Source organism: Nematolebias whitei, chromosome 12, assembly GCF_014905685.2.
Source record: "Nematolebias whitei isolate Nwh7 chromosome 12, NemWhi1, whole genome shotgun sequence".
Classification (NCBI taxonomy): Eukaryota; Metazoa; Chordata; class Actinopteri; order Cyprinodontiformes; family Rivulidae; genus Nematolebias; species Nematolebias whitei.
In genome coordinates this window covers 36,223,079-36,250,106 of record NC_056509.1, presented here as the reverse complement: position 1 = coordinate 36,250,106, position 27,028 = coordinate 36,223,079, and the positions used below count along the sequence as shown (strand labels likewise).

Genomic DNA, 27,028 nt, shown 5'->3' with positions numbered 1-27,028 from the left:
ATATATATATATATATATAATTTGTTTATTTATTTATACTCTCTTGTATTCATTTATTTGTTAATTGTTAGGCTTCTTGATCTGGGACCCGAGTCCAAATTTCGTACCATAAACATGCAAATGTGAGCTGGTGTGACAATAAAAAATCCTTGAATACGTATACGTATGTGAACATGTCATAAGCATTTATTCATTGTGGTACTTGGTGAACATTTGCATATTTTCCTTTCAAGGTTGTGTTTCCAACTATTCTCCAACAGCCGCAGCCCAGCGAGATACAGCTTAATAGCAGCCATCCCTCAGGTCTGATTGTTGTTATTGGAGAAATTTTATTATAGTCCTGCTACAGGCGGCACTGGAAGTGTTACAGCTGCAAACTGAGGCTGTTCAAAAGACTACTAACAACAGATAGGGTATTATCTGTTCACAGTTTTCCCACAAAACCTAACTTATAAATATCTAAACTTCTGAAACCTGCAGACAGCCCAAATGACGAGCTGAATTTACAGAACCAATTGTCCTCCTTTCCATTGGCAACATGTTTTCAGTTTCTTTACTTACATCTAAAGTATGCACTAAATGATTTCATCCAAAGATACTTGGCTGCAACAAGAATTAAACATTACATGACCACACCAACTGCCCCCTTTTTACAGCAATTAAGCCCATAAGAAAGGGGGGTGGTGCAGTTGGTGCACTTTACAGTTTTCAGTCCTACAACAGACTTTGATGTTGCATTTACTGCCAGTAGAACCAGCACGGAGAAAGAATTAGCAAGATGGTGATCAAGGTGGAGATAAATGAATGATGTGCTATCTGACGCCTCTCTTCCTTTGGAAAGATGTTGATGTCTCAAAGCCCTGAGTGAAGTGGGTAGCAGCAAAATGGGTTCTCGTAGACAAAGATGCGCATCTCTGATATTTGCTAGCTATTAAGAACAAAAGCACTAAAGCAGGCAAACTTGATAGAGAGCCTACTTGGTATTAATTACAAGGTTAATGGAACACTAAAAGCCATAAGAGACAACTGGGCTTGAAAGGCATACATTTTGAAGCTTTATTGATGTGGAGATGCAGGTATCAGAAAGCCCTGGATGTGTTCGGAGAGGGAATTTAGGGTTTTAGCTAGAATGTTTAGAATTTTGGATTAATGAGTGCTAGGACAATAAATGGTGTCTTTTGCAGCTAAACACTGTTGTTGTACTTCACAACATACTGCTTTTAATATGTATACATGCAAATTTAAGCAAAAGTTTCATCAGTTGCTTCTGTTTGAGGGAAACCAGATGACTTCAACATGATCCAGCATTAAGGTAGCCCGTTCCTTGAATGGTTTAATATTTTTGGTTTAAAAAAAACGTATTGGGTTTTCTTCACGAGTTGCATGAGAAAATCAATACAAGCACCAAGAATCTTTAAAGCTCACTAATTAACACATTATGCTATGTCAAATTAATCAATACAGCAGAAGTCATATCCACCGCTCAGACTGCAGAGTGGTATTGATCTTTGATCTTTTGAAAGTAACTGGATGCAGATAGATTGCTGTCTCAAAACATTTATTTTAATTCTTTTAACCCTAACAATAGGTGTGTCTCATTTACAGCACACATCATTACAGTTTAAAAAGTAGGATTTATGTGTTTGTTGGTCCACGCCGAAGCCTAACGTTGTTTGTTTGCATCTGTTAAGCCTCCCCGTCTGTGTGCGTCTTTGTCCCTGTTTGTGTGTGAGTCCCTATCTGTTTTATCTGTCTATCCGGGATGCTACTTCAGATCTAATTTGTTCCAGCCGAGCTAATTGAAACCTCTATTCAGCGAGCCGCTGTGGACATTGTCCGCACTGAAAAGGCGACAGTCCTTTTCTCTCACCACCATTGTTTGGGAATGTAATGAATTTTATGTTGCTGCCGCCGCCGGTGCAGAAATCCATTTTTCTCCCCCCCTTCCCAGTTCCTCGTCCTTTTGTGGCGCCTCCCCACCTATCCTTCAGTTCATCAATAGCCAATTTATCTGCCAATCTGTGGCAGGGGAATGACATTATTAGGAGGCTAAACAGCAGCTCTCACACCGGCCCTCCCCTCCTCTTTCAGATCTGTACAAAAATGGACTTCAGAGGGACACCTTCCTACCTTTCATCGACGTGCTAAAGGTAGAGACAAAGTCACCCCTCTCTGTCTTGTCTCGTTAATTTATTCATTTGTTTATTGCACACCTACACACTTGCATCTGTGCCTCTGTCCCTAATGTGCACATCCTTTTGCAAGTTGCTCTCCCATGGTTTGATGTTTTCTACTTCCTGGATGCCTCGCAGCGTGTCACAAAGCTGTCTTTGATCATACTGGGACACACAGAAACACTAAACAGGAAAAAAATAGAAGAGGGTAGGGAGAGATGGGCAGAGCGAGAGTGAGTACAGGTAATGTGAAAGAGTGAACATGAGTGACTGACTCACACGCCTTGCATTTCAAAAGTAGAGTTGGTGAGGAGGGGGCAAAGGAGATGCAGCAGTTAGCCATTTCTAGCAAGAAAAAAAAACATCTACTTTGCAATTTAAGCAGGTTGCACCATTATCCCACCTGCGTATCAGATGATCTTTGATGTGTTCAGTGATCCTGATCATAAATAATCGCATAATAATTTGTTGTGCATTTTGCAACAGCGGAGAACATTCTTGCACCTTTTATTGGTATTTATTATAAACAAATTTGAGCACCACGGCTTCTTGTGTCACAACTGCTTAAAGTTTTACTGTTCTGGAGCAAAAATAAATGTTGGTGGGGAAAACCCAACTGATATCCAGCGTTACGCTCCCTCTACACAAACAGTAGAATGTAGGTGAGCATGCAGTTTAGTAGGTGGTTTAAACCAAGTTTAACAATAGTCGATGTGTGTGTGTGTGTGTGTGTGTGTGTGGGGGGGGATCTTACTGTTGTTTGTATTTCACACATTAATTTTTATACATTATTATATTCAATTCAGTTTATATAGTGCCAAGTCACAACAGAAGTTTGTCTCAGGGCACTGAACAAAAACATTTACATGCATTAAAAAAACTTAGTAAAGTCATCTATCTAAGGAAGCCAATAGGTTGCGTTGAATCGTCACTTTATCACAGTCTCCCATCCAGAGCAAGCACAAAGGCAACGGTGGAAAGGAAAAACTCCCTTAACAGGAAGAAACCTACAGCAGAACCAGGCTCAGGACAAGCGACCATCGGCTTTGACCAGCTGGGTTCGAGAGGACAGGAAGTAGAAAACGACACAGAATGTCAGGTCCAGGTGTACTTTCTATTGGAGAAAAAACAAAAAACAAACAAACAAAAAAACACGTTAAGGATATAAATAAATACAAATACAAACAGAGCAAGTAAAGACAGCAGCAGAGTGAGGAAATGTGGTCAATTTGTCCTCAGCAGTCTAAACCTATAAGGGATAGCTCAGGAAACCCAAGCCAACCCTAACTATAGGATTTATCTAAAACAAAATACTTAAGACTAATTCTAATTAGACAATGTGTCAGCCTCACAGACTGAAACTAGAAGCTGGTTCCACAAGAGAGGAGCCTGATAACTGAAAGCTCTACCTCCCATTCTGCTTTTGGAAAATCTAGGAACCGCCAGTAAACCTGCAGTCTGAGAGCGAAGTGCTCTGTTAGGAAAAAAATGGAACAATAAGATTTGTAATATAAGATGGAGCTAGGTTGTTGAGAGCTTTGTATGTTAGAATATTGTATGTCAAGAATGCTGTATGTCAGCCTGTTTTTTTTCTTACTGTTTTAGTACTTTCTAGTATTATCACCTATTTTGTAGAGCTTGAAAAGTTAAATGTGTGTTTATAGGACTAAGCAGAGGCCTAATGGTAATTTTAACTGATGATTAAAGTGTGGTCCTAATATAGTGGAATGTCTTTATTTTTGGTTGGGGTTAAGTTTAGGGTTAAGCTATGAATGGAGTGTAGGTTGCGATTAGGGTTAGGGTGCAAGCTTAACTCTGCTTTATTGCACACAAATGCATTTTCCTTACCAATGTCTACAGGTCTCTCTTGTAAATGAGTCCTTGTGGCTCAATGAGCCTAACCTGTATAAAAAAGGGTTAAATGAACGTGGCACCATTTAACGGCCAATAAACCGTAAAATATTGTTTGCCAAGATGCGTTGTTATAACGAAGATATGGTCAAACAAACTATACATTTCCTCACTGTTTGTGCTAATTCGATAAGCATACTGGTAAAAATGCAGAAACGTTTCATCCAGTTTTTATATGTTAAGTTGTTTTCTTGCAAGATTATTATTAACACATGGTTTGTGTCACTTATATTAATAGTTGAACAATAGTAACTGATCTGAAACACCAAGGACAGTTTAATTATCAAACACACAACAACTTGGGAAGTCTTGGAGTCTCCCCCCCCCCCCCCACACACACACACCCCTCACCAATCCAGCAACAACCTTGCCCCCTCTAATCCACCCTCATCAAGCTCCTGAATGCCTGTTGTCCCCCTCTACCCTGAAATACCTCCTTTCTTTCAGGGTACCATGTTCCTCTTTGTGAAGCCATCTGGTTTTGGGGGGGTCGGGGATCTTTTTTCTATTTTTTGGTGAGGAGGTGCGTTGCGTTCTTTCTGGTGGCGCAGCTCTGCTTAGTTAAAGTGTGCTCTAGCGAGGTGGCATTGCTAACTAGCTGACCCTTAATAGATCAAGTTAATTCTTGCAGGGGGTTAGACGTAGATCATTCCGACCAGAGCCCGTTTCTTTGGTGAATGCAGGAAAGAGTGAGGACGTAAAGAAAATGGCCTCTGACCCCTCCTCCTGATCACCTGAGCTGTGGTGGTAGAGGTTAATCCACCCCTTCTGTCTGCCCGAGTCAACGTCTTTATTTAACCATTGACTTCTGGTTAGTTCGGACCCCTTTTTTCCTCAATGTGCCCCTTCCTCCACAAACATCTGAAGAAAGCATTTGATTGGGTAGAAGTAAAGTAAAGTAGTAAATTAGTGGAGGGCATAAAGTTTCATTAGTCTTAAAAGGCTAGCAGATATTCACTGCTTTGGTTTTTATTTGTAATTCCCTGTCCCCTGCAGAAGCTGTTGGACATTATATTCATTTGTTAAGGCTTCGTTTTCTTTGTGTCCATAGCCAAGCTCAGAGTTTTGTAAAAATACACTCTTTAGTGTGTGTTTATGTGGGGAGGGGGGTCTTTTTTAATGGACACTGCCAGTATTGTAACTAAGACACTCTTTCGCTCTCATGAGCCGTCCTCCCTCTCCACTCTACTTTTCATTGCACATCCAGACTCGCCACTCTTCTATCCCCTCTCTTTATTCTGTCACCATCCTGTTCTGCTTGCTGGCTTTACCCACCCAAGGTCAGGTCTCTGTTTTGGTAGCAGAATAGTGACTTTATTTTTCCTCTTGCTTGTTCGATTCACAGTTGTGCACAAAGCTATTGAGGGGAGAAAACAAACAAACATAAAAAAAAAAAACGACAACACGAGACAACTTGGAGCATCTCTGGGTGTCCTGCTCATGTTTACCCTTCTTTTGATCTGCTCTCCTTCGCTCTGTGTTATTGTTGATAATTGCAATGTTCTGTGTGGTTAGTGATGGGGAAACCTAGAAATATATAAATCAATATGGAACGATGGAGAATTGAAGAATGAGAGCAATGTGTTCCTCTAGCGGAGACCTTGGTGAGAAAAGCTGTGTTCATGAAGAGCAGAAAGGCTTATGATTTCATGGCAAATGGACTTGGATATTAATGAGAGACATTATCTTCCCAAACAATAAGGTCGAGGGAGTAACTATAGCAGAAGGCAAAAAATCTCATCACTTAAAATCTGATCAATTAACACAAATTGATTTTCTGCCTTTAGACTTCTGAGGAAAGAAGCCTGGATGCAAAAGTTTTTTTTTTTTTTTTTTTACTGTGGTTTGCATGCCACTTGTGTTATATTATCTGGATGATAACACATTCAAAGACAGGATTATTTATTTTGAATCCTCGCATAATAGGTCACATTAGCCCAAGGCAACCCCAAACACAAACATGTCGCGCTGCATGTCTTCAGGTTTTGGTTGGGTGCTTTTCAGACAGTGTGTGTTTGAGTCTTTGCTGACAATTATCACAAATATAGTGCGCTGTTGGTTAGTTCACACTTTATATTTGTTATGAACTGAATTTCTCCGTTTGTAAATCCTGATTTTCTAAACTCGTCTTTTGATATAGAAATAGTTCAAATAATGGTGGTATGGTTTCATAGAACTTCATTTTTTTAATCACCTGCCACCATGAAAGGTGAGTACCGTACTTTCCGGACTATAGAGCGCACCTGAATATAAGCTGCACACACTAAATTTAAAGAAAAAAAAAAAAAAAACAATTTTGTACATGTATAAGCCGTGGATGTTCACGTAGTAACATGAGTGGCAGCACACAACTACTGAGAGAGATGTGCAGCTCTTGTTGTAGATCAATAATCAACCACTAGCTGGTGTTTCATAGACTTTACTTTGCTTCTCAACATGGACAGTGAACCTCACTGGTCTTCATGACAACTCATGGTTACTCTACTGAATGGAAATACACACTAACATAAGGAACGCATAAACTAGGCTAAGAAGAACAGACTAATCACTAAAAGCACAATGCTAAACTGCTAACCGAAATGATAAACATAAACATAAATTCAACCCTTAATTACTTCCTGAGGCCATGTGACTGACAGTCAACATCAATGAACCTCAGAATACCATAATATGTACTGGTAACAGACACAAGTACGTACAGTCAGTATCAAAGCTCTTGCTCAACAATCCAGGTAAAAAATCCAACAAAGTTAAGTCAGGTCCTCTGGACGGTTTCTGGTTGTTTTGTCTTTCATCCAAAAGACTTAATCAGTCCGAGGAGCCACAACAAACTCAATCTTATAAATAGCACCCTCACATAGTGGGTCAACCAGTTTGATGGTGCTAAGATGGTTTCTGGAGTCCGCCCTCTCCCCGCCGACTCGTCTTATGCAGCAGCCATGGCCAAAGTGGTTCACCGTACAGTTATTTTATTTTTTTTCTTAACAGTGCCGATAACACGGCTGGCTTAAAAAAAAAATACAGTAGCCTACCAGGAAGTCATTGATCACTATCTTCATATCCCTCCTGCTCTGAGGAGCAAAAGTTGCTCCGTGAGTCAGACATTGTTGCCAGATGGAGTCGAGGTTTTCCAGCCCAAAAACATGTTTAAAAACCACCCCATCACACAAAAACCCGCCCAATCAATATATTATTAAATTTACTGTTTGAACACACACACACACACATTTATTTATACCCCCCCACCCCCGTATAGATATATTGGTGTTTATATGTTCATCATTGTGATCATTCAAAATCAGTTAAATGTGAATGTTAGTGTTCTTTATTCAGAAAATCAACATGTCACATTTTAGGATCTGGTTATTATAGACACAGATTAATTGTTCAATATGAATATTTCTATATTTATCACCACAGTAATAGTGTTACACACATTAGTAGTTGTAAACACTCAAAATAATACGTTAGTTTAGTGCTTACCTTTTACCTAAATATTTTAGGAGTAAACATTTTTAAAAATCATTTTAAAAGTTACAAATGTTGTCTTTGGTGCCTGTTTGTTTTCCAAATATATTAGTGTGTGTGAATGACAGGCATTAACATAAAACACTTTGTAGAACAGAGCTTTATGAAGTTCAGTGCATTTCCTTGTATTAGCTGACAGGCAGTTCTGCCACATCCAAAATGGCGGCCGCTCCGACGTACAGCTGCAACTGGTCAGCCCACTCAACGAGGCGTCCACTAAAACTGCCTCACCAGTTCTCTGTTGTGAACGCCCTGGCAGATGACGATAGCCAATCGGTGATGGAGAAAGGTCAGGGGAGCTTTGCTATGAAATAATGATGAATGATTGTTTGAAATAGGTTAACTCAAAAACTGCCGATCTGACTCCAAATCTGCCCAAATTATCCCCACCTGCCCAAAGCAATTTTGACCTGCAAAATCAGAATGAAAACTGTCCAAGTATCTGTGTGTATGTGTTTGTTTGTTTGGCTGCTTGCAAACAAATAAACTGACAGCTCCTAGAACAGATGGTTTGCATGTTTTAGATTTTAATAAAACTCGTAAAGTAATCACTGGATGTACATCCAAAACTCATTAGCATTTGGAGTCAACCTGATTCAAGATGGCTGCTACGGCTCATCAAGCTTAGTAAACAGAAAAATGGCTTTAAGATTTGGTGTGGTAGTAGCTGAGGGTCATTCACAGCACACACTCTGAGGGCTAACAGAGAATGTGAAATCTGTGTATAAAACTGTCATTCAAAGCAGCAGTTGATATGCGAACCCAGACGTATTTGTTTTATTCTTCTTCCTGCAAACCCAATTATTTAAATAATTAACTACAAAACTGACTTTGACATAAAGCTTTTTAAAATAATGTTCACATGAAGTGCTTTGAAATGGTTGAAAATGACATTTATATTGAAGGTGCAGCAATCCACACAGACCAATTAGCTTGTCTTTCCCGTAAGAAATCAAAGAGCTATCTGCACCAGGTAAGATGCTGTTTTCCTGTTTATAGTTTCTTCCATATGTTTATTGCAATCTTGACTACTTCTGCATATCTTTGCTCTATAAAGTCCTGGTGTTCATTTCTTGTTTGTTCTTGCCGATACAACTGACTTCTGTTGTCCAGGTGAGTTTCAGTTTAGTTTTGTTTTGGACCAACAAAACTGAAGAAGGGTAAGCGAGGTATGTGGGTGTGTGGAGGGGGGGTCCAGTTAGATCCCAGCTCCTAAAAGAGGAAGCCTGAAGATGAAGAGGAGCAGCCAATGCAATGGGGAGGTTGTGAGAACAAGCCAGCTGAACAATCCATCGCTGGTCCAAGGCAGTCGCACTTTAAGGGAATAGATCATTAGGTGTAATTAGGGTGTTCACATTGTCACGTACCCCCCCCCCCCCCCCCCCCCCCCCCCCCCCCCCCCCCACCAGACAGCAGAGGAATGAATAAAATCACCAGATACACCCCCAGCTTACTCACTCACACACACACAGAGCACCTCCCCAGTTAGTGAAAGCACTTTGATGTCAGAAGAGTCGAGCAGAACTTACCAGCATAAAGGCAGTGTTTTAAGCCCCCCTCCGTCCCCTCCTACTTTTCTTCTGTCCGTTCACACAAGGCTGTAAGACACACACCGCTGAATGGACGACAACCTTTCCCCCGTCTCCCCTCTCTTTCTCCCCCCTCCTTCATCTCTTTTTCAGCCTTCCCACCCTGCATTTTTTTTAAAGCCTGGTCAATTCTCCAGACCAAACAAAAAAAAAAAAAAAAAAAAGAAGCATCAAATGTTTTCTGCTACCGAGTAATGAGGGAGTGGACCTCATCAGGGCCCAATAGTCAGCTATCCTTGGCTTTTGTTGCGGCTCAATGGCCCCGCGTTCTTTGAAAAACTCAAAAGCAACTTTTTGAAGAGTGAAGGATTGTGGGAGAGATATGTCATGAAGGGGAGCCGAGGCAGCAGAGGGAGGAGAAAAACACAAGAAGCCACTCTGTTTTAATGCTAAACGGCTGTCCAGCTCAGACAATGACATGATTGCAGCTACATGTTTGGGTGACTTAAAAAAAAAAAAAATTAAGTCTGCTTCATTTTGACATTTCTGGACCAAAAACCTCAGATTGTAAATCTGAGGCTACAACAAAATAACAATAATTGATCTGTTAGCCAATTTTTTTCAAGTCAAGGTTCTTTATTGTCATTTGCACCACATGTGGTACATGCGGTGGAACGAAATTGTGTACACTGGGTCCCAGCTACATCCAACAAAAGTATAAATTGTAAAGAAAAACAGTAGCAATATCTAAGTTGAACTAAGAAATACGCTAAAATTAAGAATACACTAAGCACAAATTGTACAAAAATAATATACTGAACAACAGCAGCACAAACGTGAATCTGTGTGAGCAGGTGAGCATGAATGAACACAGCAGCGTGAAATAAATCAGCAGCATGAGATCAGCAAGTGTTCAAGTTGCAATTTTCCATAATTTTGACGACAATTTAGTAAAAAAAAAAAAAAAAAGAAGAAAAAACTAACATTCCTCAAAGGCATGCATATCGCCCTCAAACTTTCAGAGACAAGGTTTGTAGTCGCCCTTTTGGTCAAACCATAAAAATAATGCTATGCGCAATTTCATGCGATCACCAGATGAATGACTCTAAGCTATTACAATGCCAAATTTTAGATTACTATCTCATTTACTAAGTTATATCCATTTTTGTGTTGGCAATAATGTTAATTAGCTGTAACGTCTATCTTGAACTGGATGGACTCCAACAGATCATCAGGTTTAGATGTACAGCCAAGGATCACTTCCTGAAGGTTTCATTAAAATCCATCCAGGAGTTATTGAGATCTTTTGCTAACCGACGTGCCAATTATGCTCCAAATAATGTTAAAAATTTTAAGCAAAGATTACACACAAGGAGTTGCACTTGGAGTATGTGCTAAATGACGTGGCTACAACCACACCAGTTATTTACACGTTTGTAAAACTGACAGAATCTTAGCCATTTTTGTGTTTTCTAAGTTCAGTTGACTGTTACAGCCATCTTGAATGGACTTGGCTCCAAAAGTTGATTAGCTGCAGATGTACATCTAACTAGAGAAACAGCATTTCCTGCAAAATTGCAGAATATTGCAGCGCTCAAGGTGGCTGCATGTTGGAGCAGCTCTGTTACTTTCATTCTGAGATTTTGCTTTTGGAAACTTTAATTCCTCTTTTTCTGGATGTAAATCACTTTTTTTTGGATGATTGTTTCCTCTGGTATCAGATGCTGTGCAGCTGGAAGGATTTTTACTGAAACTTTTTTAGTTTTGGACTTTTGTTATGATGCGTAACCATGGTAACAAGGCAGTTTTCTACGACCAACAGCAGCTGATTAACATCTCAAAAGCTCAAATAATATCTCAACTACAGCCCCAAATCTCAAATGAGTTGAAAAGGATATTCTGTGGACGCATTCTCATCTACCTGCCAGCTGTGCTCGAGTGCCTGACCACTGAGATCCTGGAACTAGCAGGAAACATGGCTCATGACAGTGGAAGGACAGGATTGTCCCTCGACACCTACAGTTGTCTGTCTGCAGCAATGAGGAGCTCGGCAGACTGCTGGGAGGAGTGGCCATCGCTCTGGGAAGAGTTCTGCCCGGCACTGGGGCGGTCCTACAGCCCGGGGGAACCGAGAGGCCAGCCGAGTCTGGGTGGACGGATCGGACAGCATCTGCAGCCAGTTTCATAGGATCCACTGTGGGATGGACCTTTACAAGAGATCCTTCCTGCCTACAGCCATCAGCATCTATAACATCTCTTAATGAAATGAGGATAACGAGTTACAACAACAAATAATTTCCCTTGGGATTAATAAAGTATTTTTGAATTGAATTGAATTGAAAAAATGCAATGTGAATGCTTACTGCTGAAGAACTTGCTGAAAAACAGCTGAAATTAGCTAAAAGCATGCCGAAATGGAAGAACAAAGCCAAGTTAGCAGAAGAAAGCAGAAAGAACATATATTTACTCAATTGTGTTTAAATAAGCAGAAATGAGCACCAAAATTAGGAAATTAGCAAAAAAAATCTGAAATTAGCAACAAATTGGTGAAAAGTAGTTGAAAAGGCAGAAAGAAGCTTAAATTACCAGAAGGAAATGGAAGAAGCTGTGAAATAAGCAAAGGGAGAAAAAGTGGGTGGAATTATCTGAAAAAGCTCACTTAGCACAAAACCGTTAAATAATAACTGAAATAGCAGAAAGAGCTGAAACTAGCAGAAATACCCTAAGCTGAAAGGAGCATAATAAACTGAAATTAGCAGAAAAAAAGTTAATTATGCTAAAAGTAGCAGATTACCATGAAAACCTTGAATTTATCTGAAAACAGCTAAAATTAAAAACCTAGATGAAAAGGTAGAACAAGGAAAGCAGAACATGTTTGCCCAATTAGGCTGAAAGATGCAAAAATGAGCACAACAGTGGAAATTATTTGAAAAAAAAACTTAAATTAGCTAAAACAGATCTGAAGATGAAATAGTTGAAAAAGCTGAAACTTGCAGAAATAAGCTGAAAGGAGCAAAACAAGCTAAAATTAGCAGAAAGAAGATGGGAGAAGCACAACAAATGTAGTTAGCAGAAAGAATCTGAAACGAGCACAAAACAGCTGTAAAAACAGCTGAAATTAGCTGAAAGCTGAAAAAAAAATTCAATTTGCACAAAGAAGCTGAATCGGAACAAAATGTGAAAGGAGCAGTAAAAGGTTGAAAACAGATCTAAAGATATGAAGAAAGTAAAATGAGCTCAGTTCATTTTTTTTTTTTGAGAAAAAAAATGTTAGTAAAGGATAAATATTTTGAAAAGCTAAAGTTGCACCAATAACAAACGTCATAGCACCCTTCTCCTGAACGACCATATATTCATATTTTTTTATATGAATTGTTGAAATGGCACAAAAATTGTGGAACGAGAAAGAAAACCGTACTTAAGAAAAATGGATCACAGTGTGAATGCTTCATAAACATTCATACAATGATTATTTCCTGGACGCATCATTGAAATCTATCCAGTGCTTTATGAGATACTTGGCTAACACCTAGCCCAACCTGAATCAGTTAAACTTTTCATAGCCTAATCGTTTGTACAACACACCTGTAAAAACTGCTGTCTGGTCCATGTTTGATTTACAAATCAGATGGAAGTAATAGTTCGAGGTGAGGCTGGAAGTTGCAAAGTAGACTTGAGACGTGACTGCGTGAGGGGCATGATGAAAGGTGGTGGAGGGGGAGGTGGTGGTGTTGGGAGGGGTTGAGAAAGACCACAATGTGTAGGCGGAGGAAATCTTGAAGGAGTGGGGAACTTGACAGTCCCCTCGAGATGGATAATCAAGTAATGACCCGCGAGGCCTCAGCCTCATCTGATTATAAATAACCAATGGAATCATCATCGCTGATTGTGTTTCCATTCCTCCTTCTTCTCCCTTCTCTTATTTATACCTCCGTCAACCGTCTTCACTGTAGGTAGACGCTGCTCATAAAGGGGAGGTGGTGGTGAAGGGGGAAAGATGGCAGGAGAAAAGCTTAACAGATTCTAATGATGTGGAGGCAATTGTGACAAGTATTTTTTTTTTTCCCCTTCTTCTTTTTGAGCGACTATTTACCGGTTGGCGGGGTCACGGAAGGTTGATGAAATGACACCTCCCTTTTGTGCGTGAGGGAGGGCGAGTTTGTCAGGTTGTTATTAAGCCTGATTCAGCCAATTGCCTCAGAGTGGGAACCCCGTTTGTGTGAGCGGACACGGAGATAAAAAGTTGACAGCGGAGAAGAATAGAGTATTTCCGTCCCCTTGCTTTGTGATGATTACTAATTATCCTGCAGCTTAAGGAGGCCAGTGGCAGAAATTCACCGATTTCATAATTTAACGGAGCTGTCGCTGAATACTCAGTCAGCCGCTGATAGCTCGCACGGAATGATATGCAATTCCTCTCTTTTCTTTGATAGAATAGTGGCAATGATGATTATAGTTTGTGCTGCACTCGCTGACATGAATCCTGTTGACGTTTTACTCTGTTTCGAGAAGTTTGGCAGGTTCGCTGCAGCTGGAACGCGCTCGAATCGCTGCCTAACAATAGTTCAGCTCAATAAACCATGAAGTGCTGACATAAAATTGAGAGCTGTCAGAGGAGAGGAGGACGCCTGCTGCCTTCTCTGTCGTCCTGATGTTTTACCTGCTCAGACACCATTTGCTCTTTGTTCCTTTAGTCATTTGTGACAAGCATACAGAGACAAAACTTTCACTTCTCCTGTGACACATCAAGAAGCAAAAGAGTAAAAATTATTTATACGGTAAACTTTAATGGTTGCCAAAATCACTCGATGTACATGTTCAAGATGGCTGCCACGGTCAATGACCTTAAAGAACACAAAAATGGCTATAATTCTGTACATTTTACTCACATTGACCTAAAATCAGCTAGTCTAAACTACCAATTCTCACATGCATGCACCGTTGCTATATTCACACACACAAGACTGCAGCATCATTTAATATCTTTTTTTTTTTCAAAACCAGCTGGGTTTCTTATAATAATTTTATATATTTTTTCACTTTTTATTATTTTCCTGATAGTCTGCAGTGATCCCCCGAATCATTTCCAACAGTTCCACGACTAACTGCAATAAAAACAATGTATCCAAATAAAAAAAATCCAAGATGACCACCACAGCTTTAAAAAAACATAACTATAATTCAATTATTTTTTTTATTTAAATGTTATTTTTTGCCGTATTGAGCTGAAATTTGGTATGGTGGTAGCTGAGCGCAAACCCCAGCATATAATACAGTCAATTCTAAATTTCAAAATGGCCGCCATGTGGCAGCCCCCGTCAAAGTTTCTCAAAGAACTTTCTAGTTTATATGGTGTTTGCAGATCCCATTACAATACAGAATTCATGAAAGTCAGCCCATGTTCTTTAAGATAGTTTAAACATTTGCCTTGTTGACAGTAATGTTGTTTGTTTGTCCACAGGAATACTGTCACGCTGTATGCCTGGACTCAGGGATTGACTACAGGATGCTGGAAAAACCTGCAGCTGGAAAACTTTACTACCTGTAAGAAACAAACTCACTCTGCAGCACTTTTTATGCTCCGGATCAGTTCAGAGATGCGTCAGAAGTCTGGGAACGAGTCTACATGAACATCCACACAAGCATTCATGCACTGGAAATGTTTGTGCACATTCTGTAGTTTGATTTTTTTTTTTTTTTTTTTTTAAGGCTAGAAAGAGAAGGCAAACAGGTGCATAAATGGGCAGAAGCAGGCAGGCAAATTTATAAAGACCTGCATTACCTTGAAAGGGCCATGAAAAGAATGAAAGGAATCAATAGAACATGAGAAAATGGCAGAGCTTTAAAAGCTAGTTTTTCATTTTTCTCGTTGCATATACACTGCTAGAACACACACATACACACACATGCACTGCCAAACAAGATTTATCCATTTACTGTATGTAAATAGAGCTCATCACACCCTTTTACCTGAAGTTAAAACACAAGCGCACAAACAGACACAAACACACACAAACACACACCCTTCACAGTCCCATTCACAGCCTAATGCTTGTGTTTAGAGCCAAACATCCTGGTTTTAGTTGATGGAGTGAAAAGCTAAGTACCTGACACCCATGCTCTGCTCGTTGCCAGCATTTGATGTGGCCACTTCAGCCTTATTAATTTCATATCCAATTATTTGCTCTGTTGCTGCAGCACAGAGGAACCCGGTGCAGAAGCCTGCTTGGACACGCTGTTTGAAGAGTTGGCATTAAGACAGAGGAGTGGTAAGGAAGATCAAGCAGTGTGTCAGGTGGAGTTCTGTGGAAAGGTTATGAACAATTAATATCTTACCTGTTGTAGACAGGCTCAATATGGCTATGTATCAATTGGCTAAATATGGCTTCTGGCTTAATTACATGTATCGTGTGCCAAATGTTCAGCTATACTGCCTCGTTTGAAGATACTGGTACATGTATGAAATGTTCTGATATGTCCGGTTCTAGTGGAGAGGCTGTCTGATCTGAAGGCTCAACTCTGTGCTTTGGAAAAAACATTAACTAGCCAGGCGCACATAGGCTCTGCAGAGCCACTAATGCTAGCTCACATTAGCAATCAGAAACCACAGGCCAGCTGGGTGACAGCCTGAGGTAAACTAAATGCTAAACCTAAGTCCCCGGTTCACCATAGTCCTTTTTCACATTTCAAATGATGTTTCAAAAAAATGTTCTTCCATTTTAAATCACATTTCAAATCAGTTTCCTCCCCTTAGCAATCCGGAACCACAGGCCCGCCGGGTATCAGCCCAAAGTAAGACTAAAGCTAAAACTAAATCCCCAACTAACCACCGATCCATTCATGTTTCAAATGATTCTTCTCCCATTCAAAACCACGTTTCTTAAGCTTAGACTACTGGAGGACAAATTGACCTCAGTTCCTTAACACTAGAAGTCCCAGAGAAGGGTCATTTAACATTTCTACCTTTGGAACCCAGAGACAGGTCGAGTGACCTGAAGGATTTTAGCTAACATCCTATAATGAGCTGTTAACAGGCGCTTTTGTTTTGTAAATAAGGCCATTACTGGTGCACCACAGGAGGGGGCACGCTTAACTCCAAACTAACTGTTTTCCATTGAGTTTAGCCATTTAGTTTCTAGTTAGTTATATTCAGTTTATTGTATTTTATAATATGAAGATTTTTTATATATATATTGGTGGCACGTTGTTGCACATTTTGAACAAATTGAAGTCGATTTACCGTTTATTTTTCAATTGGTTTGGCTCATTTCTTGAAACCGAGATGACATTCTCAAAACACCATGTGAAACACAACTCAAGAGACTTTGCATTTTGAGGTTACTGACAATTTGTATGAAACGCATATTTTGTTTTGATATATATAGTATTTAGCTTAGTTTTGAGCAAAAAAGCACAGACCATAAGCAATTGTGTGTAAGTCAAGAGGACTAAAACTTCAGCATGAGAAATATAAAAAACAACAACCGTTATTTGTTTCCATGCTTTTTATTTTTGTCATAAAAATACAAGGGATAAAACAATTCTACACATATTTACACTATGCTCTAGTGGGGGGGCTGCGTGTGTGTGAGTGGCATGTCCTCCTTGTGTGACTGGCATTTCAGCACTCACTCAGCAGTCCATCTGCACTGTCGAAACATACCTGGCACTGCCAGGGTATGTCCCTGGTACATTTGCCACATGTGTATTTGTAGCAGTTGACGCATCTCACAGTTACACAATTGTTCGTGCATCGATGTTTGATCTGACACTTTGCCCTTTTGCCAGGTCTGGGTGTGGAAGGTTGTTGCTGAAGCAGTTTCTCCTTGCGTGCCTTCTTCTCACAATTAATTTGGTTATTTTTTTCTAAACTGTCATTTTGAACCCACTTCTCTTTTTTCTGAAAGAAAAACATTACTAAAATCTTTTAGAAAAACTTTTGCATATATCTTGAAACAGATTGTATGTTTTGCAAACTTTTGTTTTGTTTTGTTCATTTGGCAAAATGACCTGGATAATGTATCTCTCCCAAAACACTTCATGTATGCTTCAAAACAAAATATGTGTTTCATACAAATTGTCAGTAACCTCAAAATGCAAAGTCTCTTGAGTTGTGTTTCACATGGTGTTTTGAGAATGTCATCTCGGTTTCAAGAAATGAGCCAAACCAATTGAAAAATAAACGGTAAATCGACTTCAATTTGTTCAAAATGTGCACCAACGTGCCACCAAGAGATAAAAGTTCAAAATATAACCAGTTGATTTCGCATCTGTTTGGAGTATTAGACGGACGTTTGTGTGAGTTCAGCTCATCTCTCCCTTGCTGATTCCTAAGGCAATGGCCACATTTACAAATGAAAGGATGCTAATTGGAGCCATCAGAGTTGTCCGGTTTGGAACACTGACTAAGGCTGCGCTTTTTTGCGCAAGTGAACCTGGCTTCTAAATCCCCCGCTCCCTGGATTGGACATTGGAATGCAGTCTGGTGAGGTGGGTGTGTCTGAGTTACTTGTGTGCATATTTAAAACAAATGGCAGTTAATGGCCTGCAAATTGTTGAGGAGAAGGAGGGGGTTTGTCCTCAGGATCTTGAAAATCTAGTCACTCTAGTGCTAAGGGTCTTTTGACCCTTTTTCAGGACTTCTGGGGGGAGGTCGAAATTCCTGGGACTTCTAGTGTTAAATGATTAGCTAAAATTGATTAGTTTTCATTTGACACTATTTATACCTTAACATGAGATTCTTGACCTGCCATTGTGTATCTGTTCCTACCAAACCCAGCTGGTCGCTTGTCCTGAGCCTGGTTCTGCTAAAGGTTTCTTCCTCATGAGGGAGTTTTTCCTTTCCACTGTCGCCTTCATGCTTGCTCAAGATGAGAGTTCTGTGATGGAGTTAAACTCAAAGCAGTCTGCTCCTCAGACAAAAAGTGTGAAATTATTATTTTTACATTTAAATGCGCTACCCCAGGTATTGCCCCGGGCCCCCCCAGGGGGGCATGCCGCACTATTTGAGAAGGACTGAAACGTTCAGCTCTTTCAGGACAATCCTGCTATAACTTTTGGTGTTGGTGCAACTTTAGCTTTTTGAAATATTTAGCCTTTTCTGCCATTTTTTCCATATAGAAAATAAATTGAGCTCATTTTACATCCTTCAGATCTTTAGATCTGTTTACAACCTTTTACTGCTCCTTTCACATTTTGTTCTGGTTCAGCTTCTTTCAGCTTCCTTGTGCAAATTGAAACTTGTTTTATCTACTTTCAGCTAATTTTAGCTGTTTTTTTTCCAGCTGTTTTGTGCTCCTTTTAAGATCTTTCTGCTAACTACAGTATTTTTGTGCTTCATCCAACTTCTTTCTGCTAATTTCAGCTTGTTATACTCCTTTTAGTTTATTTCTGTGTTTCAGCTTTTACTGTTATTTCAGCAATTATTCTGCTGTTTTTATACTAATTTTAGCTTTTTCAGCTAATTCCACATTTTTTGCAGTCATTTAAACTTTTCACAGCCTAATTCAGCAAAACTCTGCCCTCTCCACTTCCCTCTGGTAATTTAAGCTTCTTTCTGCTTTTTTGCTGCTCTTCCAGCTGTTTTTTTTTTTGCTAGTTTCAGCCTTTTCCAGATAATTTCCCCTTTTTTGTACCAATTTAACCTTCTTTCAGAATAATTGGGCAAACTTGTGTTCTTTCTGCTTTCTTGTGCTAAGCTAAGCTGGTTCTACCTTTTCAGCTAACTTTTTAGCATTTTTAACTAATTGCAGCTGTTTTCTGATGAAGTCAAGATTTTCGTGGTAATTTCTGCTACTTTCAGCCAAATTAACTTCTTTCTGCTAATTTTAATGCTCCTTTCAGCTTTTCTGCTAGTTAAGCTACTATTTAGCTGTTTTTGTGCTAAATTTAACTTTTTCAAATAATTCCACATTTTTAGCTCATTCAGCTCCTTTCACTTCCTTCTGGTAGTTTAAGCTGCTTTCTGCCTTTTTTAGCTACTTTTCAAGGTTTTTTTTTCTAGCGTCCGCTTTTTTAACTAATTTCTTAATTTTTATGCTAGTTTCTGCTTATTTAAACCTCATTCGGCAAATGTGTGATTTTTCTGCTTTCTTCTGCTAAATTAGGCTTGTTCTTCCATTTCAGCTACATTGCAGATTTTTTTAAGCTAATTTCAACTGTATTTCAGCAAGTTCTTCTGCAATAAGCATTCACATTGCATTTTCGCAGGAAATACAATTTCTCTAGTTTTGATTGGATTGATACTAATCCGACAGTAGAATCACAATAATTCTACCATAATAACACTAGAATGCAAACCTGGATGCTGGTAAAAGTTTATAAAATAGCATTTGCATTAAACATTAAGAAATTTTTTGGACTGACAATGTTTTAGGACAGCGTCCACTCAGACCTTGGCCCTGCTCAGTTTAGCTGTTATCTTGTCAATCCATCCATCCATTATCTTTTACCCGCTTCTTCCATTTTGGGTCACGGGGTTTGCCGATGCCCATGTCCAGCAATCGCTGTGCGAGGGGGCGGGGGACACCTTGGACGGGTCGCAAGTCCATCACAGGGCCACATAGAGACAAACGAGACAAACAACCATTCACTCTCTCACTCACATCTAGGGACAATTTAGAGTTACCAATCAGCCTAACATGCATGTTTTTGGTCTGTGGGAGGAAACCCGAGTACCCGGAGAAAACCCACGCATGCACGGAGAGAACATGCAAACTCCACCCAGAAAGGCCCCTGGACCGGGATTTGAACCAGGGACCTGCTCGCTGAGAGGCAGCAGCTCTACCAGTTGCGCCACCGTGCTGCCCCTTGTCAATCCAATCAAAAGTAAATTATCATTCCTTGAAGGAATGCATAACACCCTTGCGTGCCAAAGTTTTAAACCTTGCACATTCTGTTAGCACTAGGCGTTGGGGGTGACTCTCAGCTACTACCACGCCAACTTTTAGTTCGGTTTCTGACAAATTGACTGAGTTAGAGACATTTTTGTGTTTGCTGTGGTGGCCAGTTTAAATAATAATTAAGCATTCAGAAAGCTATCGACAACAGGTGAGTTTTTTTTGTTCACAACTTTTTCACTGAGCCCCACTTCAAAAGATCTACACCTTCCCTTTGTACAATATTTGCTTAAAATAAAATGCAGCATCAGACTTATTATTTCAGCTGTGCTATTACAATTGTTTCAGAGAAAAAAAACACATAAAGCCATGAAATGTACATTTGTCTTTTCTTACAATGGCCCATTCCATTGCTTTGATTTGCTGTGACGTAACCATTCAGCTGCAGTTGAGGTAATTACAAACGGCACTAGATGGGGTTCGTTAACGTTGTGTTTGTGTTTGCATAGTTACGGGTCGTCGGGTGCTCAGTGTTCTGGGCAGAGATGTTACTCTGAAGAAAACCTGTGGCTCCATCGCTGACTGTACCTTTGACGAGCTGTGTGGCAGAGTAAGTTTCTTTTACAAAAAGAGAAATCAGTGCAGGCATTTGTAACAGTGCAATTATCTTCTTTCGGCTCTATAGAACTTAAAAGTTTTTCAACTGCAAGACGGAGAAATTCAGAATACGGTTATTATGAACAATTACACCGAGTTTTCTTAGTTTTTCAATAGTATAGTAGGTCAAAAACACATATTTTCCTGCATATTTTCTTTTAAGCTCACACACAGTTTGCTGTGCTAAGTCCACTCGCTTAAATAAAAGGCTGAGTGGCCTCTGGCTTGTGAGATATTTTGCTAACAGACAGTTGACTCCAATAATTAATGGCAAAGTTTTAAGCAAATATTTTGTATGATCTGTTGATGAATTGGTCGTTTGTTCCAGTATTACCTCAATTTCTATAAAGCGGACTAAATTTGAGCTGTTTTTGTGTTTGCTAAGGTTGACTAGTTGTGGCAGCCATATTGAATTGGTTTGACTCCAAAGGGTGTGGCTGTACATGCTTGTTCCAGTTGATCCAAAATGCAGCTGCCTGAGTTTTAATGAGAGCTGGTAGGAGATCTCTCCAGTTTTAACTTCTCTCCACTGGCTCCCTGTCAAATTCAGACTCGAATTCAAAATCTTACTTCTAACATACAAAGCTCTCAACAACCTAGCTCCATCTTATATTATTAGATCTTTTTGTTCCATACTTCCCTAACAGAGCAGTTCGCTGTGCCTCACATGAAGTCGTTTAGTGCTCTGTGTGTGTAAAAAGTCTTCCTCTGACATATGTTGCCATGCGTTCTCATTAATTTTAAGAGCAATCAAACTGAATGGCAGGAGCCCCAAGGACGTTACATCAGCAGGAGTCTTTTGCACAACATGCTTTTGTTGGAAAATTGTCCTTTTTTTTCTCCTTTCAGGCTGAGTACGCAGAGTGTGTAATTCACTTTGTGTCTGTTTGCTCATCTTGTGGAAAGTCTTATTGATGCCAGGCTTACTTTATTATCACTTGCCACATGAAGGCAAAGGCGGACAATGATGATTTTGTGTGTGTGTGTGTGAGTCTGTTAGCAAAATATCTCATGAACCACTGGATGAATATTCATGAAACTAATAGAAAGTAATCAATAGATGTACGCCTACAACTGAATAAGGTTTGGAGTCAGCACAGTTCAAGTTGGTCACCGTAGCCAACTGACCATAGAAAACACAAAAATGACTACATTTCTTTGAATTTTATGGACGTTGACTTAAAATGTTGTGTGATCATAGCTGAAACTGATGCGCACACACAATCTGAGCCCATGAAAGATTGTGTATAATCCTTTGTTAAAATATTTACCATTGCTTGTTTGGAGTCAACACTGTCTGTTAGCAAAATATCTCATGAACTACCAGACAGACTTTAATGAAACTTTGCAGAAATATTTGTATGATGTGCAGGCACAATTGTTTAATTTTTGGAGTAAATCCAATTTCAGATGGCTCCCACAGCTAATTAGTATTAGCTAACACAAAAATGGCTACAACCCGGTCAACTTTACAGATATTGTGATAAAATTGTATGTGTTAGTAGCTGAGAGTCATGCATTCCTTCACAGAAGTCTAGGCCTTAAATGTTATATGAAGTCGTCTCACTTGTGGTCCAGCCTCTGGGAGCCGGTGATTACCTGGAGATGGCTCAGATCTTTGACACCGTATTCATCCGCCACGTTCCCATTCTGACGCTGAGTCTGAAGGACCAGGCCAGACGCTTCACCACCCTCATAGACACCCTCTACGACAGCAAGGTACCCAGCTGACAAACAGATTTATCTTTTTATTGGGATTGAAGCTCCTAAAAAAACTTTTAAAAACCTGGTTACAGAATTCCTCCATTCATTTATCCTATACATAAAGAAGGCCAGATCCTGCAATGGAGCCATAAGAAAATGATTTTTATTTATATTTATTCTAAAAATTAGATTTTGATGGTAGTGACATATGGATAGTGTTACTTTTTAAATTTAAACGGTGTATTGTTACCACTTGTGAAGATTTCTAACTCAACAACACTTTTCTGACAAAAAAGGGGAGTAAAGTAAGGATCCTTTGGTTATTGCAGGGGTGCAATAAAAACACATCTGGAAGGCCAGAATATAAAAACCTACAGTGTTAGACTAGTAGTAAATTAGATAATTGGTTTTATTTTTCATTATTATTCACAGAATACATTAACGGATTATATATAGGGCATTCCAACATCGAATCCCCTTTTTCTTTTTCCCAGGTGAGAGTGGCGTTGCTGGCAGCGGCTCCTTTAGACCGGCTCTTTGTCCGCACTGGAGGAGAAGACGAGCGAGATCGACAGCTGCTGGACGATCTGGGCCTCAGCGGGGTAAGATCTCAATGCGTCACCCTGTCTCTGCGTGTGACACGTTTCTTTGTAGTTGCCACGTATAACAAACTGTGTGCCTCTTTCAAAACACATGAACACTGATTGGACTTAAGTGTCTTAACTCTGTTGTTTTTGCCAGGAGGCAGCAGAGAGACTCACACTGTTCACGGTGGAGGAGGAGATCTTTGCCTTCCAGAGAACTGTCTCCAGGCTGAAGGAGATGCAGACGGAGTCCTACTGGATGGAGGGAGATCGCAGTTCCAGCAGAAGACACATGAACGCATCTGGGACAGACTGTCATTGTAATGATCTGTCTCCAGACAGGACGGAGCCTTGTTGACAAACCAGACTGTTGGAAAAATAAAACAATTGCATCATTCAGTGTTTAAAGTTTGCAGCACTTTAATCCACAATAAACAGCACCTGTTTGATACTAAGTCCTATTATTCTTCTTATTCCATGTGTTTGGAGGTTTTCTGTGAGGTGATCTCCCCACCTTGTGGACAAATTAAATATTGACAGTTTTCCTGGGTGTGTAAACCAAACGGGGCTGGTTAGTGTCCTCTAGTGGCCGAATGTAAAATGGATCAAATATTCTTTTGAAAAGGTGATTAATCAAATCACAGCTGTGTAGATAAGTAAAGTAAAGTGCTATGTGTTGTCAACATTGTATGTTTCCATACAATGGCTAAATTAGTTCTCTGCATTTAACCCATCACACCTGGATGCACCCAGGTTGAGCAGTGGGCAGCTATGTAAGTGCCCGGGGAGCAATTAAGGATTAGGTGTCTTGCTCAGAGACACCACAACATGTGGGAATGACTGGGGATCGAACCTGTGACTTTCGGGTCCTGAGTCGGCTGCTCTACCTCTACCCCAGATGTGACATAAACTGGATCCATATATGAGAACGTGCAAACGCCACAGAAACTAAAATCTGAATCAGTTCGCTTCATGCTGTGGGGCAGCATGATGAAAAACACACACCTCCACCTGTTATCCATCAACTGCTGAGCATTCGCTGGCTTCCTGTTTGTAGTTTCTTCTGTGCATTTTTACAACTAAATTACTCCTAAATATTTTATCAAGTCAACTATGAGAAAATTCAGCGCAGTCAGGAATACGTAGTGGGCTTTTGTAACTTTTCTTTGTACTTTTCAAATTATTTAACTTTATTAAAAATAAAATTCTCCATGAAACACATTGAGCGGTTTTAATTCCTACAAAACTCATTGTTCTCTTTGAATTCTGCTCCAGCACACCTGCTTGATATTTGTCCTATGATGCACTTACTGTTTTTCTATGTTTAGCTTTTAGCTACTGCACTGACATTATTAGCTTTTAGTTATCATTCTGCTACTTTTAGTGTGTGTATGTGTGTGTGTGTGTGTGTGTGGGGGGGGCTATTTTTTCCTTTTACAATTTTGCTACATATAGCTTTTAATATGCTTCTTATATATTTTATTGTTTTGATATGTTTAACTTTTGGCTACTACTCTGCCACTTTTAGCTACCATTTGGCTTCTTGTCCCTTTTGCTGTTGCTACTTTTAGCTACAATTTTGTTTTTAATTTTGAGCTATCATTCTGCTCCTTTTTAGCTTTTGGCTACAATTTTGCTCTTAATTTCACCTTCAGCATCTGTTTTGCTATTATAATCACTTTGCTAACATTAGAATTTAACTACACCTTGGCTCATTTGAACTTTTATGCTAAATTTAGCTTTTAGCTATGATTTTGCTCATTTTAATTTTAGTTCTGCTTTAATTTTGTTTCAGACCATCGCATTTCAGATGCATATTTTTCCACTTCATATGCATTTAGTGCAACAAAAATAAATAAATTTTAGAGCCACGTGGCATTTTAATTTACAATAAAGTCTTATGTTTGTAGCAATAATGTTTAAGTGATCGTTGCTCCAAAGTGACATAAACAGCCGATGATTTCCTCTTTTCTAATATCCATTTTTCTGAGTGATTTGGTGAACAGTGCTGGGTTCCAGTTGCCTGTGTTGGCCTGTAAGTGGTAGCAGAGATCACACCATGCTTCAGATTTATTATTGTCCATCTGAGGATGAGGTCATCCTAGTGCACCACTCCAGCCTGCACCAGCAATGATAACATCTCCTTAATTTCGACCGAGAGCCTTACGTAAGAGCCGTGCACAAGAGGCCGACAAGTCCTGAAACAATTACAGACATGTTTGTGATGTTAGTGCATGATCTGGTTATTTTCCATGGAGCACTGTGGGTGTGGGTGGTGCAGATACATGAACATGAGCACATTTTAATGTTGCTTGAATCAGTCGTCTACCCCCACCATAACTCTCAGCTGAAGAAGAATCAATCACATCCTATGCTGAGGCCCCTTTAATCCAATCAGAGCATTACGCCATTCGGTGGGGGGGCAGACAGAGACGTCTGCCATACTTTGTGATTGTCCTAACTGGATGATTCACTCTGGCTTAAATCCTTTGTACGTTTCACACCCACGCCACACGTTTTTCTTCCTTTCTCATTGACTTGTCACCTAAAGTAGGCTGCTGTCCTCATACAGATGTTCATAAAATACATTTTTAAAGGATAATCGCTCTATTAAATATAAATTATTTGTTTGTGCGCCTCATGTAGGAAGGAAATAATCTCAATTTGTGTGTTTGCAGTCTTGTCTGTATGACTGGCTGAGGTTGAAGCATGAAACCACTTTATGTTGGCACTAAATTGGACAAGGAATATATCTATCGTTCAGTTTGAGTAATCAGTTCCAACAGGTAGAGGGAGGAACACTCATGTGTTAAATGGTTAAATTAGGTGAATAAGACAAAAAAATGCAGCACTCGATCTGCTCAGACTGACTCAAACTGAGGCAACACGCTGAAATTTACTTCAAAATGAAGCAGCTACTTTAAGTGAATTGTGTAAATGTTCAGTCTGACTCAGTTGGGCTCCTTACATGAAGGTTAGATACAAAAAACACCCCTCAGACATCCCATAACCCCCTGCTGCACGCCCAAAGAGCAGTTATCTCTGCAGGGGCCCAGCGGCTGGATCGGGTATTCTCTTTGGTGTGCAGAGAACAAAAAGCATCTTTCAGTGGGAGTCTGTGTGCTGGGACCATCTCTTATAACCCTGATAGAGTCAGGACTCTGAAACGAAACAGCAGTGAGTGTCTTTGACTTTCAGTAATCTCATCTAAAATAAAATAAAATAAAAATAAACATGAGCAACAGACACATACCAGACATTTAAACCATTATAAACGCAGGAATATTGCAGATGAAAGCTGCCATGTTTAGGTGATGTGTGCTGCTCATCCTCTGCCGTGAACGCGCATTCCTGCACACGGACGGCGTGCGCGCGCATCACGCACTGCAGGTTCGGTGAGACAAAGAAGACGAGGATGTTTGGATTCCGTCAAGTTGGAGGAGAGAAGAGGAGAAAGGGAGGCGCAGAGCTTCACAGAACCATCCTGGACTTTCTTTTCCCGCCCCTAAATATCGGGGTTATGATTGTGGTGACGTCATATCCTATATCTGGACTCGAGCAAGGGGGCGTGGTCCGAACATCATGATGGACAACCTCATTAAAGGAACATAACTCACGAGGTTTGAGGTGTTGATGTAATGGACAGTTCTTTGAGAATATTTTCTATATAATTTGTTGAATTTAATATTTATGTTTCACATTTTTAAAGATGACCTTGCTTTAAAGCTTCTGATTTAAAAGAGAATCTTAAAGGTATATATACACACACACACACACACACAAACAGGATTCCAAAAACGTTGGGACACTAAATAAATTGTGAATAAAAACTGAATGCAATGATGTGGAGATGGCAAATGTCAATATTCATCCATCCATCCATTATCTTTACCCGTTTATTCCATTTTGGGTCACGGGGGTCGCTGGTGCCCATGTCCAGCAATCACTGTGCGAGGGGCGGGGTACACCCTGGACGGGTCGCAAGTCCATCACAGGGCCACATAGAGACAAACGAGACAAACAACCATTCACTCTCTCATTCACACCTAGGGACAATTTAGAGTTACCAATCAGCCTAACATGCATGTTTTTGGTCTGTGGGC

The 27,028-nt window shown here is 39.9% G+C and overlaps 1 protein-coding gene across 1 annotated transcript in view; it reads left to right on the top strand.

Moving 5' to 3' along the window:
* The window catches only part of afg1lb (AFG1 like ATPase b), a 43,040-nt gene extending 19,757 nt beyond the window's left edge, over positions 1-23,283 (top strand). Inside the window, exons 7-13 of the mRNA XM_037685159.1 lie at positions 2,092-2,150; positions 14,604-14,686; positions 15,341-15,411; positions 20,490-20,590; positions 22,216-22,356; positions 22,836-22,943; positions 23,083-23,283. Coding sequence (XP_037541087.1) covers positions 2,092-2,150; positions 14,604-14,686; positions 15,341-15,411; positions 20,490-20,590; positions 22,216-22,356; positions 22,836-22,943; positions 23,083-23,283 — 764 coding nt within the window. The remainder of the gene's footprint in view (positions 1-2,091; positions 2,151-14,603; positions 14,687-15,340; positions 15,412-20,489; positions 20,591-22,215; positions 22,357-22,835; positions 22,944-23,082) is intronic.
* Positions 23,284-27,028: the final 3,745 nt, after the last annotated feature.